General features: G+C 53.7%; 1 protein-coding gene across 13 annotated transcripts in view; it reads right to left on the reverse strand.

Moving 5' to 3' along the window:
* The window catches only part of LDLRAD4 (low density lipoprotein receptor class A domain containing 4), a 428,295-nt gene that overhangs the window by 17,975 nt on the left and 392,869 nt on the right, over nucleotides 1-17,451 (reverse strand). For all 13 annotated transcript variants that reach the window (XM_017951482.3, XM_017951490.3, XM_017951496.3 and 10 more), the window contains one exon: nucleotides 11,105-11,259. In XM_017951482.3, the coding sequence (XP_017806971.1) occupies nucleotides 11,105-11,259 (155 nt within the window). The remainder of the gene's footprint in view (nucleotides 1-11,104; nucleotides 11,260-17,451) is intronic.

Below are 17,451 nucleotides of genomic sequence, written 5' to 3' on the forward strand. Positions count from 1 at the left end.
AAGTTTTGAAATCAGGAATTGTGAGACCTTTAACTTTTCAAATCTTTTTTTTTGAGATTATTGTGGATATTTAGGGTCCCCTGAGATAATATATAAACTTTAGGATGGATTTTTTTTTCCTACTTCTGCAAAAAGCCTCATTGGGATTTCAAAAGTGATTACAATGAAGTCTGTACATTGCTTTGAGTACTACTAACATCTTAAAAATAGTTAAGTCTTCCAATTCATGAATACAAGGTATCTTTCCATTTATTTGTATCTTCTTCCATTTCTTTCAGCAATGTTTTCTATTGTTCAGTGCACAAGTCTTTCACCTCCTTGGGTAAGTACATTTCTAAGTATTCTGTTCTTTTTGATGCTATTGAAAATGGAATGTTCTTAATTTCCTCACCGAATTGTTCACTGTACATGAAAATAAATGCAACGGATTTGTGCATGTTGATTCTGTATGCTGCTACTTTGCCAAATTCATTAGTTCTGACACTTTTTGGGTTATTTTTTAAATAGAATCTTGAGGGTTTTTACACATAAGGTCATGTCCTCTTCTAACAGAGATGCTTTTACTTCTTCCTTTCCACTTGGAATGTCTTTTCTTTCTTTTTCTTGCCTCATTGCTCTGGCTGGAACTTCTCATTAACACGATGTTGAACAGAAGTAGTGAAAGCATCCTCGTCCTGTTCCCGGTCTTAGAGGAACAGCTTTCAGTCTTTTGCCATTAAGTACGAGGTTAGCTATGGGCTTTTCATGGACAGCCTTTATGATGCTGAAGCAGCTTCCTTCCATCCCACTGTATTGAGGGCTTCTATCATGAAAGGATGTTGAATTTCATCAAGTACTGGCGGCAGTGGTGGCCCATCTGGAGCGGCTGCTGCGAAGACACCGGCTGACGCAGGGCAGGCACGGCCAGGGCTGTGTGTTCCATGGAGCCCGTGGGAGCCAGAACAGGTGGGAGCCCTGCCCCGTTCTGAGTTGGAGGGGCAGGAGCCCCGCCCTCCTGGGTGCAGCTGCGGTCACAAAGCTGCAGTCACAAAGCGGACCCAGGCATCCTCGTGCTCCCAGGGGCCTGGGGAAGTCCCCCTGCCCCTGCAGGCTCAGAAGTGCCTGCTCATGCTGGCCTCTTCCCGCTCCTGGTGCCTGCTCAAGTTTTGGAGCGAAGCTGAGGCTGAGCCTGGGCACTGTCACAATTCAGCCAGGTGTGTGTCTGCTTGGGGCAGTGTTGATATGCCAGCCCCCTGCCACCTCAGCCCCCTCCGGACTTTGGGTGCTGATGAGCATGGGTGGGAGGCTGAGGCAGGGGTGGGCTGAGGGTGGCCCTTGACACCAACAGCCTGGGCGCCCTGTACATGACTGATGGCAGCAGGAGGCAGGCAGGCTCCTGGGCAAAAAGGGGCAGGTCCCTGCTGAAGCCCCACCTTCAAGCCAGGGAGGGCCTAAAGCATGGGGGCCAAGCGGTCAGTTCTGAGTGGAGTCCACAGACCAGAGTAAGAACTTATGATGCTTTTTCTGGGCCTGCCCATGGCCGTCCATGGACCAATCAGCATGCATTTCCTCCCTTTTGAGCTCATTAAAAATCCTGGATTCAGTTCGACTTGAACAGACGTTGGATCAACCTGCCTGTGGATAGGAGCTACTCACTGCAGGTCTCCTCTCCACCGAGAGCTGGACACTTATTGGCATGACCTGCCTGGGGACAGGAGCTCCCCATTGCCAGACATCGGGATGACCTGCCTGGGGAAAGGAGCTCCCCATTGCCAGACATCGGGATGACCTGCCTGGGGAAAGGAGCTCCCCACTGTGGGTCTCCTCTCTGCTCTGAGCTGGACAGACATCAGGATGACCTGCCTGCAGAAAGGAGCTATACAGTCTGCGTCTCCCGAGAGCTGTTCTGTTGCTCAACGAAGCTCCTCTCCACCTTCTCACCCACCAGTTGTCCATGTACCTCATTCTTCTTGGATGTGGGACAAGAATGTAGGACCTGCTGAATGGTGGGACTAAAAGAGCTGTAACACAAATAGGGCTGAAACATGCCCCTCCAGTCACCACACTGTGGGTGACAAGAAGGCAAGAAGAGCTACGGACCTTTGGGTAGCCCAGACCTAGGGTTCTCCTAGCCAGGGCTGTGACACCCTCTTTGGGACTCTGCAGTTCCTGGTGTCTCCAAGCTTTCGGGTACCGTCACGTTCCCCTCATCCAGACGTGAGTGCCTGCAGCAGATGCTGCACACAGTATATCTGGTCCAGCTGCAGCCTTGCACAGAGCAAGCACCTGTGCCAGCACCTGGAGCCACTGGCCCTGCCACAGCAACCAGCGCACCTGGCTGTGCACAGTGGCTGGATCTCGCACTCACTCGCTCACACACCCCTCACCACTCTGTGCCTGGCTTGCCTTTGGCAGGTGTGGGATCTGGGCCAGTAATGTGAGCTGAGCGCAGCCTGCCAGGGGAAGTGGGCAGGATGAGCCCATGGGCACAAGCAATACTCAGGCAGAAGGTGCCACCAGCCACAAAGGTTTCTGGCTGGCGAAGCGACACCCTAAGGATCCTGTGACAATACTACTTCTGCATCAACTGAGATGACTGTGTGATTCCTTCCCCCAGCTTCATTCTGTTAATGTAATATATGGCACTGATGGAGTTTCATGTATTGAACCATCCTTGCCTTCTGGGAATAAATCCCCACTCGTTGATGTTGTATAATCCTTTTACTTTTTTAAATTTAATTTTTATTTAGTAGTATTATCATTTTTGAGACAGAGTCTCGCTCTGTCTTCCAGGCTGGAGCGCAGTGGCGCAATCTCAGGTCACTGCAACCTCCGCCTCCTGGGATCAAGTGATTCTCCTGCCTCAGCCTCCCGAATAGTTGGGATTGCAGGCGCCCGCCACCATGCCTGGTTAATTTTCGTATTTTCAGTAGCGACAGGGTTTCAGCATGTTGGCCAGGCTAGTCTCAAACTCTTGACCTCAAGTAATCTGCCTCCCTTAGCCTCCCAAAGTGCTGGGATTACAGGCATGAGTCACTGTGCCCGGCCAGTATAACCCTTTTAATATACTACTAAATTTAGTTTGCTAGTATTCTGTTGAGGATTTTTGCATCAATATTTAGAAGAAATATTAGTCTATGGTTATCTTTTTCTGTTGTGTCTTTGTCTGGCTTTGGTATCAGGAATGCTGGCCTCATCTTATAATGAGTTAGGAAGTGTTTCCACCTCTTGAAATTTCTAGAAGTTTAAGAAGGATTGATGTCAATTCTTGAAATGTTTGGTAGAATTCACCAGTGAAGCTATGTGGTCCAGGCTGGAGATTTTAGACTATTGGTTCAATCTCCTTACTAGCTACAGCTCTATTGAGATTTTTCTGTTTCTTCATGATTCAGTCTTGGTAGGCTGTTCACAATATTTTTTTCATTTGATCTGGTTATCCAACTGGTTTGCATACAATTGTTTGCAGCACTGTTTTATAATCCTTTTCATTTCTGTATCTTTTGGATCATTTGTCATCCAACTAATACATTTCATATTATTAAAGGACAGTCATCTGCAGCCATGACGTACTGAGGATTCCCTGGGCTGTGCTGTGGGCTGTAGCCTGCTGCCATGCGTCCACGTGTGCAAGGCCACACCATGCCCTGATCCCTCCTGGGCTTATGCTCTCAGCCACACTCTCCTTTCCACATACACAGAAGACCCCAGGAATGATCACAGGCGGGGACTGGAAACAACCGGGGAAAGCACTGAACACAGTGTTTTCCAGCGTGTGCTTTGCAACCTCTTAGACAGCTGGAAAATCCATTTAAGTGGGTCACAGCCAACATTCCAAAAACTGGAATAGAATAGAAATGATCTGAGCACTCTGTAATTATTGTAAAACCTCTGCCTAAACTGCGTTATAGGAGGCTTTTGTGTTGTGATATAAAAGGTATTTCTTACTGTTCTTCATGGCTAAATACAGATTGAAGGCCTTCGAACGAAGCCAGTTATCCCTCATTTTAGGTGGGGGGAAACTGAGGACAAAGAGGGCACATGCTTCTCTAGGTGCCTCGTCCAGTCTGCGGTAAAGCAAGACTACTTCTGGGTACTTTCCTTCTACCCAAGGGCTAACCTCCCAGTGAATGAACGTATTTTATGGCCTCAAATAGTTGGAAATCTATTTTTCTCCTGTTCCATGGTGAGAATTTCAAAGAAGAGATGAAACTGATCTTTGGATATTCGGCAACACCTTTGTCTTCTGATAAAATCAATTTTCCCTGTTTTCTCCCTTTTCTCATGCAGCCTCTCCACCATCCTGGTATTTTCTCACTACCGTCCTTTCCACTCTAGATGGCAGTCACAGCCCGGACGTGAGGCCGGCACCCCTCGATGTCAGAGACGGCACCTCCCCCTTTCTTCCTCCTGGGGAATCCGTCATCAGACTTCTCAGATTCAAGATCCCCCAACTCTGCTCAATCTAGGGCACATCCCCTAAGAGAAAAGACAAATCATCTAGGAAGGTCTGCTGGGAACGAAAGGAAGGGAATCCTTTCCTATTTCTAGGACAATGCAACGGGCTGGGGGCAAAAGCAACACGAGGTGCCTCTCCCAGCTTGATGCTGGGGTTAGTGAGCAGTCGGGCTTCAAGAGGAATCAGCCTGGGAGTGAGAAAGCTCGAGGCAGCAGGGAAATGTGGAACACACAAGATCCAGGCAGGCGTCATCCTGATCTCAGCCCCAGTTGCCTCGTCTCACACGTGAGAAGTCAGGGCTCAGAGGGGAGCTTCTGACCTTCGCCCGAGGTCGCAGAGCCGCGGGGGCTTGGCCCAGAGCCACAGCCCAGCCTGGTGAGCCTCCCCAGCAAGGGCCACCCAGATTTAGGATCATTAAGAGAATTTTTAATCTTTCTCTCTCTTTTTTTTTCCGGAACAAACCACACCAACTTTCAAGGACTAAGCAAAAAATAAACCAACAGATTTTACTATTAGATTATTAATGCCAATACCTTATATATTTAAAAGATCACTATACATTTGATAAAAATGTTCATACATTTTATGTAAAATTATTATTTTAGCTACCGTAGAAACCGTGTTCAAATGAATTACCCTGGGAGTCTATAGATGCCCAGAACAGTACTGCCTTCAGCATCAGTTTACATGATCAGAGGATGTTTTGTAATTGCAGAGGTAATACATGAATACATTCTTACCATAAATGTTTTACTGAACAGACCAGGGTTCCTTTGTCCTTACGTCCTTCCCGGCCACAGCTGTCGGTTTGCTGTGGGTCCTTCCTGACCTTTCTTTACGGATCAGTTTGTAACTCGGACGTCAGTCTCACTAATTGAGTTGTGCTTGCCTTTGCACCAAAATTGTATCGTTTGGTTTTAATGAACAAGACTCAACTCTAAACGGATTTTGGCAGGTACCAAAAATCAAATCTACCCCAAAGAGCAAATAGTTTTCTTATTTGCTCTTTGCAAAGGAAGATTTGCCTTTGTGGAGAAGCTTTTAAAAAATTTCCCTTGACTAAACAAACAAACAAACAAAAACAAGCCAGTCAGGTGCAGTGGCTCAGGCCTGTAATCCCAGCACGTTGGGAGGCTGAAGTGGGAAGATCGCTTGAGCCAAGGAGTTCAAGACCAGCCTGGGCAACACGGTGAGACCTTGTCTCTACAAAAAATTTAAACACCAGCCAGGCATGGTTGTGCGTGCCTGTAGTCACAGCTATTCAGGAGGCTGAGGCCGGGCGATCAGTCGAGCCTAAGTGTTCGAGGCTGCAGTGAGTTAGGATCATGCCACTATTCTCTAGCCTGTGCAGCAAAGTGAGATCTTGTCACTTAAAAATAACCCCAAAACCTGAAGGTAATTCCCATTCTGAGCAGCGCCAACATAGGCAGAAGGACTATTTGAGACACTGTCACTTTAAAGATAAGCCTTGACTCTTCCAAAGCTCTGCCCACCGTGGTTCAGGTGGGAATCTGCGTGGACCTGGGGTCCAGCATCCTTTCACAGCTTCTGCCTGGCCGCTTGGCTCCTGTTTCCCTTAATTGAAGGGAGACGTTCTCATTTTGAGGTATGTGAAATTGTCTATCCTCTAATGCTTCAATCAGACATAGCAAAGGGCAAAACCTTTCAAATAACCACCTGAGAAGACTGATAACTTGAAGTCCTTGCTCACTCAGACAGACACGGTGCGGCCAACCCGCCGGACCCTGAGCTCTTGGAAATGCAGTTTCCGTGAAATGCAGTAACGAAGAGCTGTCATCGGACAACCGACACACACACACATCTGTCTGTGGTGCAGCAGGGTCTGCCCTGCCTGCGGGGTCCCCTGCGGTTCATCCCCACAGTGATGCCAGAGGAAGCCTGTGGCTCTTTTCTGTAGTCGGGGGTGTCAGAGACAGACCGAGTACAACCGTGTCAGTAAGCCCTTTAGTCCACTCCTTCAAGCCTTACTGAAAACCATTCCTTTCCACCGTTTTCTACAAGCTTTTCTAAACATACGAGGCGGGCAGGGGTGACAGCAGCAGGATACGGCGAGCCAGGCCTCCAGCCGCAGTGGGAATGAACAGTAGAGCCAAAACCCCCTCTCCCTGTGCCCTCCGAGGGATCCCAGGACACTGCCTGTGGGTTTCTCAAACACCCATGAGCCTGGGGCCCACCTCAGAGCCTCTGTCTGCAGGGGAGGGTGGAGGGACACTGCCCAGGTAGAGAGAGGCACTCGCACACGTGGCGCACCCAGAGGTCCCCTTGCCGTGAGTTCCGAGCCCCAGCACAGCGGTCTCCCGGCTGTCAGCCACCTGCCCAGGACCGTCTGCCCTCTGGCCATTGCTGCTCCCAAGGCCAGCAGAGAGGCTGCTGGTGCAGGGCCGAGCCTCAGAGAGCAGGGAGCCCACGGCCTCCTCTGTCCCTCTGGCTTTAGGCTTTAGTCACAGAGGAGAGCCCTGCCTGGGGAGATGACTGGACAGCAGTGGCCACGAGTGACCATGTCAGGCTGGGCACAGGACACACAGGGCACTGTTGACCCAGACACGTGTCTGAACTCCTAACCAGGCAGGAGCAGCCTTTACTTCCCCAAGGACCTTCTCACCCATTTTTCTGGGAACCAGTGGCCTCTCAGTCTATCTTGCAGAAGAAGCCTGAGTGCAGAAGAACATTTTATCTGAAAAACAACGCCCATGTGAAACCCACAGGCGGCGACGATGCTGCCCGGTATTGAAGGGCACCCCGCGAGACGGGTCACAGCCCCCACGCACAGGCCCAGCCTCAGGGTGTGGCCCCAGAGGCCACCTTTTCAAGAGAAGATGGAAATTCCAATTTTCATGGGAAATCTCCCAATTTTTATTTTTTTTTAATTTTTGAGATGGAGTCTCCCTCTGTCGCCCAGGCTGGAGTGCAATGGCGTGATCTCTGCTCACTGCAACCTCCACCTCCAGATTCTCCTGCTTTAGCCTCCCAAGTAGCTGGGATTACAGGCATGCGCCACCACACCCGGCTAACTGTTGTATTTTGGCCGGCTCCAACTCCTGACCTCAAGTGGTCTGCCCACTGCCTCCCAAAGTGCTGGGATTGTATGGAGCCAACGCACCCGGTCTAATTCTTAACAGCCAGATTGGACTTTAGGTCTCCAACACCTGTGGGCAAACCACGCACTGCCTCACGCCCAGGCCAACTCCTGGGCCTGCAGAGACTCAGGAGGTCCTCAACCAACACAGTAAAGAATCAAAGGGGAGTGGCTCACCGCACTAGGGCACTGTGGGGAGGGCTCACCCCGTACTAGGGCACTGTGAGGCCCACCATTAGGGCACTGTGGGGAGGCCCCCACTGCATTAGGGCTAACTGTGGGGGAGGGGCCTCACCCGTACTAGGGCACTGTGGGGAGGCCTCACCCCGTACTAGGGCACTGTGGGGAGGCCCCACCTGCATTAGGGCACCGTGGGGGAGGCCTCACCTGCATTAGGGGCACTGTGGATCTGGAGGAAGTGAGTTTCACATCACCTGACAGCCACCAAGTGCTTGTCCTCCTCCCCAACAGCCAGGGCCCTTCCCAGCGTCCACCCGGGAGCCGGAGGAGCCCGGCTGTGCTGGGTGGGGCCTGGGTGTTCCTCTTGGCTATGAAGAATGGGCACCTGGATTTTCACAACTGATTTAATCCCTATAGGAATTGGTAATGATGAGATGCGTGATGCGATTCCTTTTGTTAAATTTTACACTGAAATTGCTGTTTCTATAGGTCAAAAATGGCCGAATGTTCACAATTTCAGATGCTTCAATCTGGGTAAAGGTCCCTGTCCCTCTCCTGCCTCTCCTTCCATCCGCCGATGGCCAGACCCTTCTGCTTGGGGCAGGGGATGGGGCCAGACCCATCCCCTGCCCCTGGGCTGCCCACACAGGCCAGGCTGGACCCTCTGGGCCAGGCTGCCTGCAGTCGGATAAGGTCGCCCGGGCTCCCTCAGCTCCCTCAGCAAGAAAGGTTCCAGCAACTTGTTCAAACAGCTGTCTGGGCTGTGTCTGGAATATTCACGCCCCTTTACGGTTTTCCCATCACTGAGTGGTCTAAGATAATGAAACGAAATCTAGACAGTCTCAAAGCTCAGAAGTGACACAAACCAGGCTCCAAAGCAACCAAGCTCAGGCTACCTCAGAAAGAATGCACAAGGGTTCAGATCCAGACCCGCCGCAGCTATCTGCCATGGTGTAAGCATCTGCTTTGCCTGTGACGTAATTTACACCTGGGTGGCTGGTTTTCATTTTCATCCAGAAATCACTGCTTCCACCACATTCAGGCCCAGTAATGTCCATTCCCTGAGCCCCCGGGACACACAGTGTCTACCACGTGGCGACAAAGGCTGACTGGCTTTGGGACACCCATCACATTCACGCAGCCTGCACTGTCCCAGGCCAAGGGGCATGGGAGGAAGGTGCCAGTGTCAGGAGGACACTGGCGGAGGTGAGGAGGGTGCTGGTGGAGGGAGGGGGGCTCTGGTGGGGGGAGGAGGGTGCTGGTGGGGGTAGGAGGACTCTGGTGGAGGGAGGAGGGCTCTGGTGGGGGCAGGAGGGTGCTGGTGTGCCAGGGGGCACAGCCTGGCAGGAAGCCCGGCTGCGTGGGGGCATTCCTGGGTGAAGAGGACCTGGGTTGGAGACCCTCAGGGCAGAGAGAGGGAAATGGACAGCCACACCCACAGTATGAGCGAGGCCTGAGTCTGCGTCCAGGAGAGATCGGAGGTTTCTTCCTCACCCACTGCCACTCTTCTCCCTTTTGGGGAACCATCAGCTAGGCTAATAGACCAGAGCTGGGAGTGGAGCGAGGGCCTGGGCCGAGCTGCCTCTGGTCATCGTGCCGGAATGCATTTGTGTCTTACGAAACGTCACACGGAGTCCTTTGCTAAGCTATGCAGAAGCCACAGGAGGAACAGCCACACCTCGAGGAGGGACAGCTCCCAGTTCCAGGTTACTCAAACCCACGCTGCCTGCAGCAAGGGTCTCTGCAAGCCCCAGCTCAGCTCCGGAACGGGGCTCTCAGGGCCAACACTGTATGTGCGTATTAACAAAACGAGGCCCAGACAGGGATGTGGACTTCTGCGGACACAGTTCACTGGCTACCACATCTTCACCTGCCACACGGCATGCGGCCCTGATGGGACCTCTGAACTTCGCTTCATCACCTTCCTGATTTCAGGGAAGGGAGGCTCTGCCGGTGGGCCAGCCGGCGCTTCCCGGGAAAGGGCGTCACACACACCTGCTGCCACGTGACACAGAAGACACTCTTTGGACACATTTTGCTTTTCTTCTGGGCCTTTTGGTTGGTAAGGGTGTGGCCAGTGTGCTGGTGTTCAGGACACAAGGTGCTGTGAACAGGGACAGCAAGCGGGGCTGGGTCTGCACCAGGAACAGAGTAAGGAGCTGCCTGACCCACGCTAAGGAGAGAGAAGCCAACACGGGAGCAGGTCTGGGAGGAAGACTGGGGAGCGCCCAGGCAGGGGACAGAGAAGCTCCCTGTGTGCCTGGGCAGAGACCCCGAGCGTCCTGGAGAGAAGGCCGGGGGAGGCTGTGCCTGTTTCCACCAAGTCCGGGGGTGGCGTTCACAGCCCGTAATACATGAAGGCAAAGCAGCGACGTCTAAGCCTTCTATGGTTCTGAAACTGCTGCTGGAATGAGATTTTCTCCCTGTCCTCTCTCCAAACACAGGCGAATCCCATACACTGTGTGTTTAGCACTTCAGAAGAATTAGTCCTTCCTCTGTCCAACAACCTACAGGCATCAGGATGCCAAAGCGTTCAGTGCGTCTGGATGGTGCAGCCCTGTGGACACCAGACAAAGGACCCCAGGATGCTCTCGAGGCTCGAGGAAGGTAACGCAGCAGGGCCAGGGGGGCTTGTGGACTGGACGGGGCACCCAGAGAGAGGACAGAAGGGGCAAGAGAGGATGCAGGGGGCAAGAGGAGGAAAGGGCTGTCAGGTGCACGCCTTCCCCTGGCATCCCGTCTCCCCCTCCCCACGGTCTGAAGGCAGCACTTGGTGGCAGCCGCCCCTTCCCTCTCTCCGCTACCTGCGGGAGCTGCAGAGCAGACAACAAACCTCGTCTCTGCCCATATGGACGGCTGCGCCAACGATCCCAGTGAAGTGCGAGCCTGCCCTCCTGAGAGGGTCCCCGGGGTCCCAGCGGCCACTCCAGGAAACCCACCTGGACGACTGCACCCCACACCCTGGACAGCCTCAGTAAGTCAGGGCAGGGGCCGGAGCCGCACAGCCCTGCTCTGGAAAAGGGACGCTCTGTGAAGAAGGCTCTGCTGTGTTCAGCAAACCGCAGGGCTCAACACCGGGGACCCGGCCTCACCGCCCGCCACGGAAGCCAACGATTGATACGCTCGCTCAGCCACACTCGGGCAGCAGAGATCCGGGGGAGGCCCGGGAGGGGCCACGCAGGCTTCCGGGGGGGACTGCCCTGTTTCCTGACTGGGTGCTGGTCACACGGGTGTGTTCAGTTTGTGGCGCCTCACTAAGTGGAACACGTACGAGGTGCGCTTCGCCCCATTTGTTACATGTCAACTGAAAACACGCCCAGCCTCTGAACCCCGATGGGCTCCTGAGTCTCTGGCCGCCGCCTGACGCTGGACCGGGTGGCCGGGGTACTCACCTGCGGCAGCCCGTCCTCCCGCCTCCGGCTCTGGCTTGGGCGGTTGATGAAGGACCGCGTGGAGACTTTGTAGTGGTTCAGCAGGCAGACGATGACCACCACCATCACCGTGACCACCACGACGATGATGATGATTTGGGCGAACTCCAGCTCCGCTGCCACAGAAGAGGACAGTGGTTAGCCGCCTGGCCCTCCGACCCCAGCCCCTTCTCCAGGCACCGCCACCGCCCCAGCCTCTCACACACGTCTGGTCCTCAGGCCCGCAGGACACAGGACCACTGTCCCACCTGAGGGAAGGAGACGCCGTGGCACAGCTGGGAGGCTGCGCAAACCTGCCGTGGGGATCGGGAAGCCTCCCCAGACTGGCTATTTCTCCAACGTCACTGCTCCAGGAACGTTAAACCCGTCTTTATGGTTGAGTGAAGTTTCTCAAGGCAGTTCCCCTAGGGAGCCACACTTGAAAGGAAAAATCGACGTTGTCCCTTCCCTCCAAGGCTGTGGCTGTGCAGGTGAGTCAGGAGGCCTGCAGGCACCGCGCTTCAGGAGTGGCCAGGTCCGCCCTGGGTTTCCCACACCACCGCCCCAAAGATTCCCTAAATGCTACTGACACGCACTTCACATGTGAGTCCAGCAACACAGTGACCTTCCAGTCACAACACTGGGCCGGCAGCTGGAAGCAGGTGAGCCGGATCCCTGTTCTGGGAGAGGAAGCAGGTCGAGGGCTCACGGGCGGCCTGGAGCCACGTTCGGACCTCACTCTCCCAGCCCATGGCTCTGCCGCCTGCTTCACCCCTCGTCCCCCATGCTGGAAGGAAGTGACTGTCCGTGCAGTGACGTAAATTCAGAACAAGGGGCTCGGGGATGCTATGAGGAACACAGTGCAGGAATCGGGGGGTGGTGTGGTGGACAAAAGGCAGGAGGAAGAGGAGAGGACGCCATCAGCTGTGCTGCCCTGGGCTCACAGCACACACGCACACACACGCATGCACATACACGTGCTGCAGCAGGGCTCAGGCCCCGGCCGGCGGGGAGGCGTATCTGTCAGCGTATCTGCTCATACGCACATCTGCTGCTCACACCCTGGGAACTGAGGGTGAGGCTGGACGAGGGGTTCTCTGGATGCCCTCCGCTGCCACCCTCAGACCCCCACACCCTAGGGACTGAGGGTGGGAACGGAGAGCAGTGGGGGACTGAGGGTGGGAGCGGAGGGCAGTGGGGGACTGAGGTGGGAGGCAGTGGGGGACTGAGGGTGGGAGCGGAGGGCAGTGGGGGACTGAGGGTGGGAGCGGAGGGCAGTGGGGCCCTGGGGCCGACAGGAGAGGGGCTGGCGCCTTGAGAATGGAGAGCGGAGTGTGTGGGAGGCTGCTGGCTGAGCTGTGCACAGAGAGAGCAGACGGACCTGCCAAGTGCCCCCTTCCCCCAGGCAGGGAGAGGCCAGGCTGGCGGGAACATGCCCCTTCCCTGCGGACACGGACAAGGCCATGCTCTGAGCAGCTCCTGGGGCTGGCAGTCAGTGAGGCCTGCGGGCCCCGCCCCGGCCAAGGGGGTGCTGTTGCTCTGGGGCTCCCTGTGGCCTGTCGGCTAAGTGGTGGGGGCTCTAGGGGTCTGGTGCCCAGCCCAGCCTTGGGGTTTGAGCGTCTACTTCCCATGGGGAGGGAAAGTCCATCGGAACTGCCACACTTACGTGCATCCCCCCCACCACCCCAACACACACACGAAAGTCTCCCCAGGGCTTATCAACAGTTTTCACGCTGGGGGCTTTCAGGAAAAGACTGAAATCGCGCCGAGTCTTCGAGCAGGTGCTTGGGCCCTTTGCAATTGGGTTCCAACAGAAATGTGACCTGATTTCTGCTCACAGGCCATGGGAAGTATGACATGCTTGTTTACCTAGGAACAGTCTTCGACTCTGCCCCTGCCCATAACCTTCCTGTGTCTGGACATTCTGGCCTGGACCCTGTGTTTCTCAGGACCCTACCCCTACACACCATGTGACGTCTCCCAGGCTGAGTCTGGAGCCCCTACTTTGCCCCTCCTGACACGGGAGGCAGCTCAGTGGCTTCACCGGTACAAGGTGAACTGATGAGCGACTCAGCACCCCCAGGCTGAGAGAAGGGGCTGGGATGTGTGGCCCCGGTTGGCTCTGCCCGGCTGCATGGGTGTGCTCTCCGTGAGGACAGCCACGCCAACAGGATGCGGCCTGCACTGGCTGCAGAGTGCCCGAGTGTGCCTCCAGCAGCCCTGAGGGTCTGTGCAGGGGGTCAGCCACCAGCCCAAGGCGATCGCCCAGGGACAAGCATGAAAGGAAGCAGAGACTCCGCTGAGGACAAAGGCAGCGAACACAGTGGTGAGGGCTGAACCCCAAAGTCGAAGACGGTTCCTAGGTAAACAAGCATGTCATACTTCCCATGGCCCGTGAGCAGAAACAAGGTCACACTTCTATTGTGACCCGAATGACGCCTTCTTTTACCAACTCTTATTTTTATTTTGTGGTTAAATAGCGGAGTATTCACAAATTAAAGCACGCCCTAGGATTTCCGAATGTTTTCTTTTCAAGAGAACTTCACTGCTTCATGGACATGGATACAGAGGAAAATCACGGTGACAGGGACGGACCCCTTTCCACGTCCTCTGTTCTTGACTATGGAAAGCTATGCAGATAAGCACTTGCAGCAAAGCAAATCAAATTATGTTTTCGCAAGTCTCCGGGCATTTTTTACATATTTGTGTTTCATTTGAAAAGGATTTTTATTATAAAAATCATGAAAACTTCTTGAAAATTTAAATCACATAGAAGGAAACAGTGCAGTGTAAAGTCTCCCTTCCCAACCCACAGTGCCCCTGAGTCCACCAAGCCTTACTCCGTCCCCGGGGACAGCCCAGGCCTGTGTGTGTGCGTTTGCTACGAAATAAAGCCTTTCCTCTTTTCAGCTATTGGAATCGATGTGCAAATATCTTGTCTGCGTCTTTTCACTTAACACATCACAGACCTCTTTAAACGAGCGCACACGCGCACTGGCCTCGCTCTGCGGCGGCTGTCACACACACTGCGCACTGGCTTTTTCGGCTCTGCGGCTGTCACCAATCACACACCGCGGCACTGGCCTGCGGCTCTGTGGCTATCTATCCCCAGCCTCATCTCTGTGACTGTCTATCCCACCTACCCCGCACCTGGCCTCGCTCTCGGCCTGTCCTGTCCTGGCCCCTTTAGCCCCAGCTCTCTTGGCTGGCTGTCTGTCCTGCACTAGCCTCATCTCGGTGTATCTGTCCACCGCACTGGCCTCGCTCTCTTGGCTGTCTGTCCACCACCTGGCCTCATCTCTTGGCTGTCTAATCACCACTGGCCTCGCTCTCGCGGTGACTGTCCTGTCCACCTGCCTGGCCCTCCGGCTCTCGCGTGACTGTCATCCACCCACCTGCCTTTGGCCTGTCTCATGACAATCTGTCCTGCCTTGCACTAATCTCATCTCTTGGTGACTGTCTAATCCTACCTACACTGGCCTCGCTCTCTTGGCCGGCTGTCTGTCACCTACAGCACTAGCCTCATCTCGTGACTGTCTGTTATCCACCACCTACGCACTGGCCTCGCTCGCGGCTGTCTGTCACCTGCGCTATTTTCGCTCTCTTGGCCGGCTGTCTATCACCACCGCGCGCACTGGCCTCGCTCTGCGGCGGCTGTCTGTCACACACGCACTGGCCTCGCTCTGCGGCGGCTGTCTGTCACACACGCACTGGCCTCGCTCTGCGGCGGCTGTCTGTCACAGAGTACAAACATACTGGAATTTGCCTTCCCAGCTGGTGGCTGTTCAGGTGGCTTTTTTCTTTTTTCTCTTAGAACCACAAAGTTGCACGTGTATATGTGCAAGTGTGTGGCTGGCACACATTGGTCGGCATACTTGTAGGAAAGACTCCTAAAAGTGACGTTTCTGGGCCCAGGGCATAGTCACTTTTAATCCTCGTGGCTACTGAGAACCTGCCTTTTGTAAAGGCTGCATTAGTTCCGGCTATCCCAGTAAGAAGGCGTGTTCCCCATGCCCTCATTCACCCTGGAGACTCACCCTTCAATCGGCCACAACCTGATGGGCAAAAATAGGGATCTCTTTTTAATTTGTATTTCTCCCATGACTGGTAATTTCAGATCTTTCCTATGGTTATGGTAAAATCTGTGTTTCTCTTTTTCATAATCATATTAGTGTATTTATAGTTTTCTCATTTATTTCTTACGTATTGATGTGAAACCTTTACACACTATGGTTTCGCATCTTTGTCTGTTACGTGTTACAACTATTTCCCCTAGCCAGTCATTTCTTTACACTTCACCATGAGTTTCTCTATAGATGCTATAAATTTTTACGCCATCAAATACTCTCTTTTTCCTTTATGGCTTCTAAACTTCCTGTTTGATTGGGAAGGTCCTCTTTAATATTCTCAACATACTCTTTTCCTAAGATTTTTGGGGTTTGTATTTTATGTTAGATCTTTATTTGCTCTGGATTTTATTCCTCTTTTGGTCTGACACAGCACATGGAACATGTGATATTGACTGAAAGGTGTCCATTTTCTGAACTAAGGTCTGATTTAAAAATTCAGGCAAGGATGAGAAAGATCTCAGTTGTATGAAACAGAGCATGGAATTACTCTCTGTAAAAGTAAACTCCAGGCCAGACGTGTCTGGAATCTCAGCACTTTGGGAGACCGAGGCGGGGGAACTGTTTAAGGCCAGGAGTTCAAGATCAGCCTGGGCAATATAGTGAGACCCTGTCTCTTTTATTAAAAAAAAAAAAAAAAAAAAGTAAAGCCCTCACCATCTTTCTTTTTAAGGGCACTGCCTTCTTACGAACCTGCCACACACGTGGGTACTGCCCTGCCCTGCTGGGACATCCGCGCCATGCTGTTGCCCCGAGGCTGATTCAAACACGAGTCATGCCCGGCCGTGGCAGGCACGTCCACAGCACACGGGTGAGCGGTGGCCTGGGGGTTCGTGGGCACCCTAGTGGCACGGTGCCTGGGGCAGGTCAAGGTCGCGGGCGTACTCCGAGGCTGTGGGAGCAGGAACACTGTCCCCAGGACCCTGTGAACAAAATCAAGTGGCCCCGAGGGGAGCCTTGGGGTGGCAGCAGCCTGATGAGGGCCTGAGCCACGAGGGCACTCAGTCCTGGGCACAAGAGGCAGCTCTTCCTGCAGGCAACAAAGACCCAGGGACACCCGGGTCCCAGAGCCACCATCCTCACAGCCCAGTCATCTCACTGCAGCAGCCCGGTCCCTGGCTGTGGGCGAGGGTGGCCCGTGTGCTCCTGAAGCCCTCCCCGAGGGCGTCAGGGCCTGGTGCGGGGCCCACACGTGCAGCAGAGCCGGCTCTGGGAACTCTGGGCAAAACCCATACGTGGAAACAGATCCCTTCTCGCCTTTAAGTCACGGGAGCCAGAACACTAGCAGCCGAAAAGATGAGCATCGTACTCTCTTCAGGGCCACACGCCGCCCCGGGCAGGGCCCAGGAGAGCCTCAAAGTGAAAACTGCAGTCAACAGGTTCTTGGAAACGTGTGTGAGGATTCCCAGACCCTGACCCTGCACTGAGATGCCCTCTCCCTCCGTGACCCTCTTCGAGCTCACGAGGGGTGTGTGGCGACCCCCCCACCTGTCCTCCCACACCCTCTCAGTCATTTTAAACAGGAGAATTCCACCAAACGCCCACAGCCCGTTTTCACGTGGCAGGGCAGGGGGTGGCTGTGGTGCGTGGAGCATCCACAGAAAGGAAAGATGCCTGGGGTTTGGGTTTGTTTCTGGGGTGGGGAAGGAGTCGGCTGGAAAGGGGAGGCTAAGAAGAGAGTGAATTCTGGAAGAGCTGCTGAAACAGAAAGTTTGGAAAAATAAAACCCGCAGGAGTAGCGGCGTTCTTAGAAAATTAATTGGATGCTTTGGGGCTTCCAGGACGCTACGCGCCTAACACGGATTCTGGCACAGACGACGGGTCGAGTTTCCTTGTTCAACGGCAACGGATGTCCACAGAAGAGGGCCAGAAAGCAGGGCACGCAAGGAAAGAAGTTGAGGCCAAAGTCAAATGTTCACATCCCCCTTCTACGGCGCCGTAGTTCATGACGCTGTAACAGATGAGTCACTGCAATGCAAATACCGGATACTGTTTAATACATCCAGCCTAAAACTTACAGGAAGGCATCCTAGCACCTTTTTATTATTGTACAGCAGTGACAGTGACGACAGTGATGATGGCACCTCTCTATTTTTACGGAAACCTCTCCAGGAAATCCCAGGCTGCACACTGGAGAATTACGGGAACAGAAGCAGCGGTGCGAAGTCTGTGGGTCCCTCCCTGGTTCAATGAGGAGCTGAA

The sequence above is a fragment of the Papio anubis genome, chromosome 19, assembly GCF_008728515.1.
Source record: "Papio anubis isolate 15944 chromosome 19, Panubis1.0, whole genome shotgun sequence".
Lineage (NCBI taxonomy): Eukaryota > Metazoa > Chordata > Mammalia > Primates > Cercopithecidae > Papio > Papio anubis.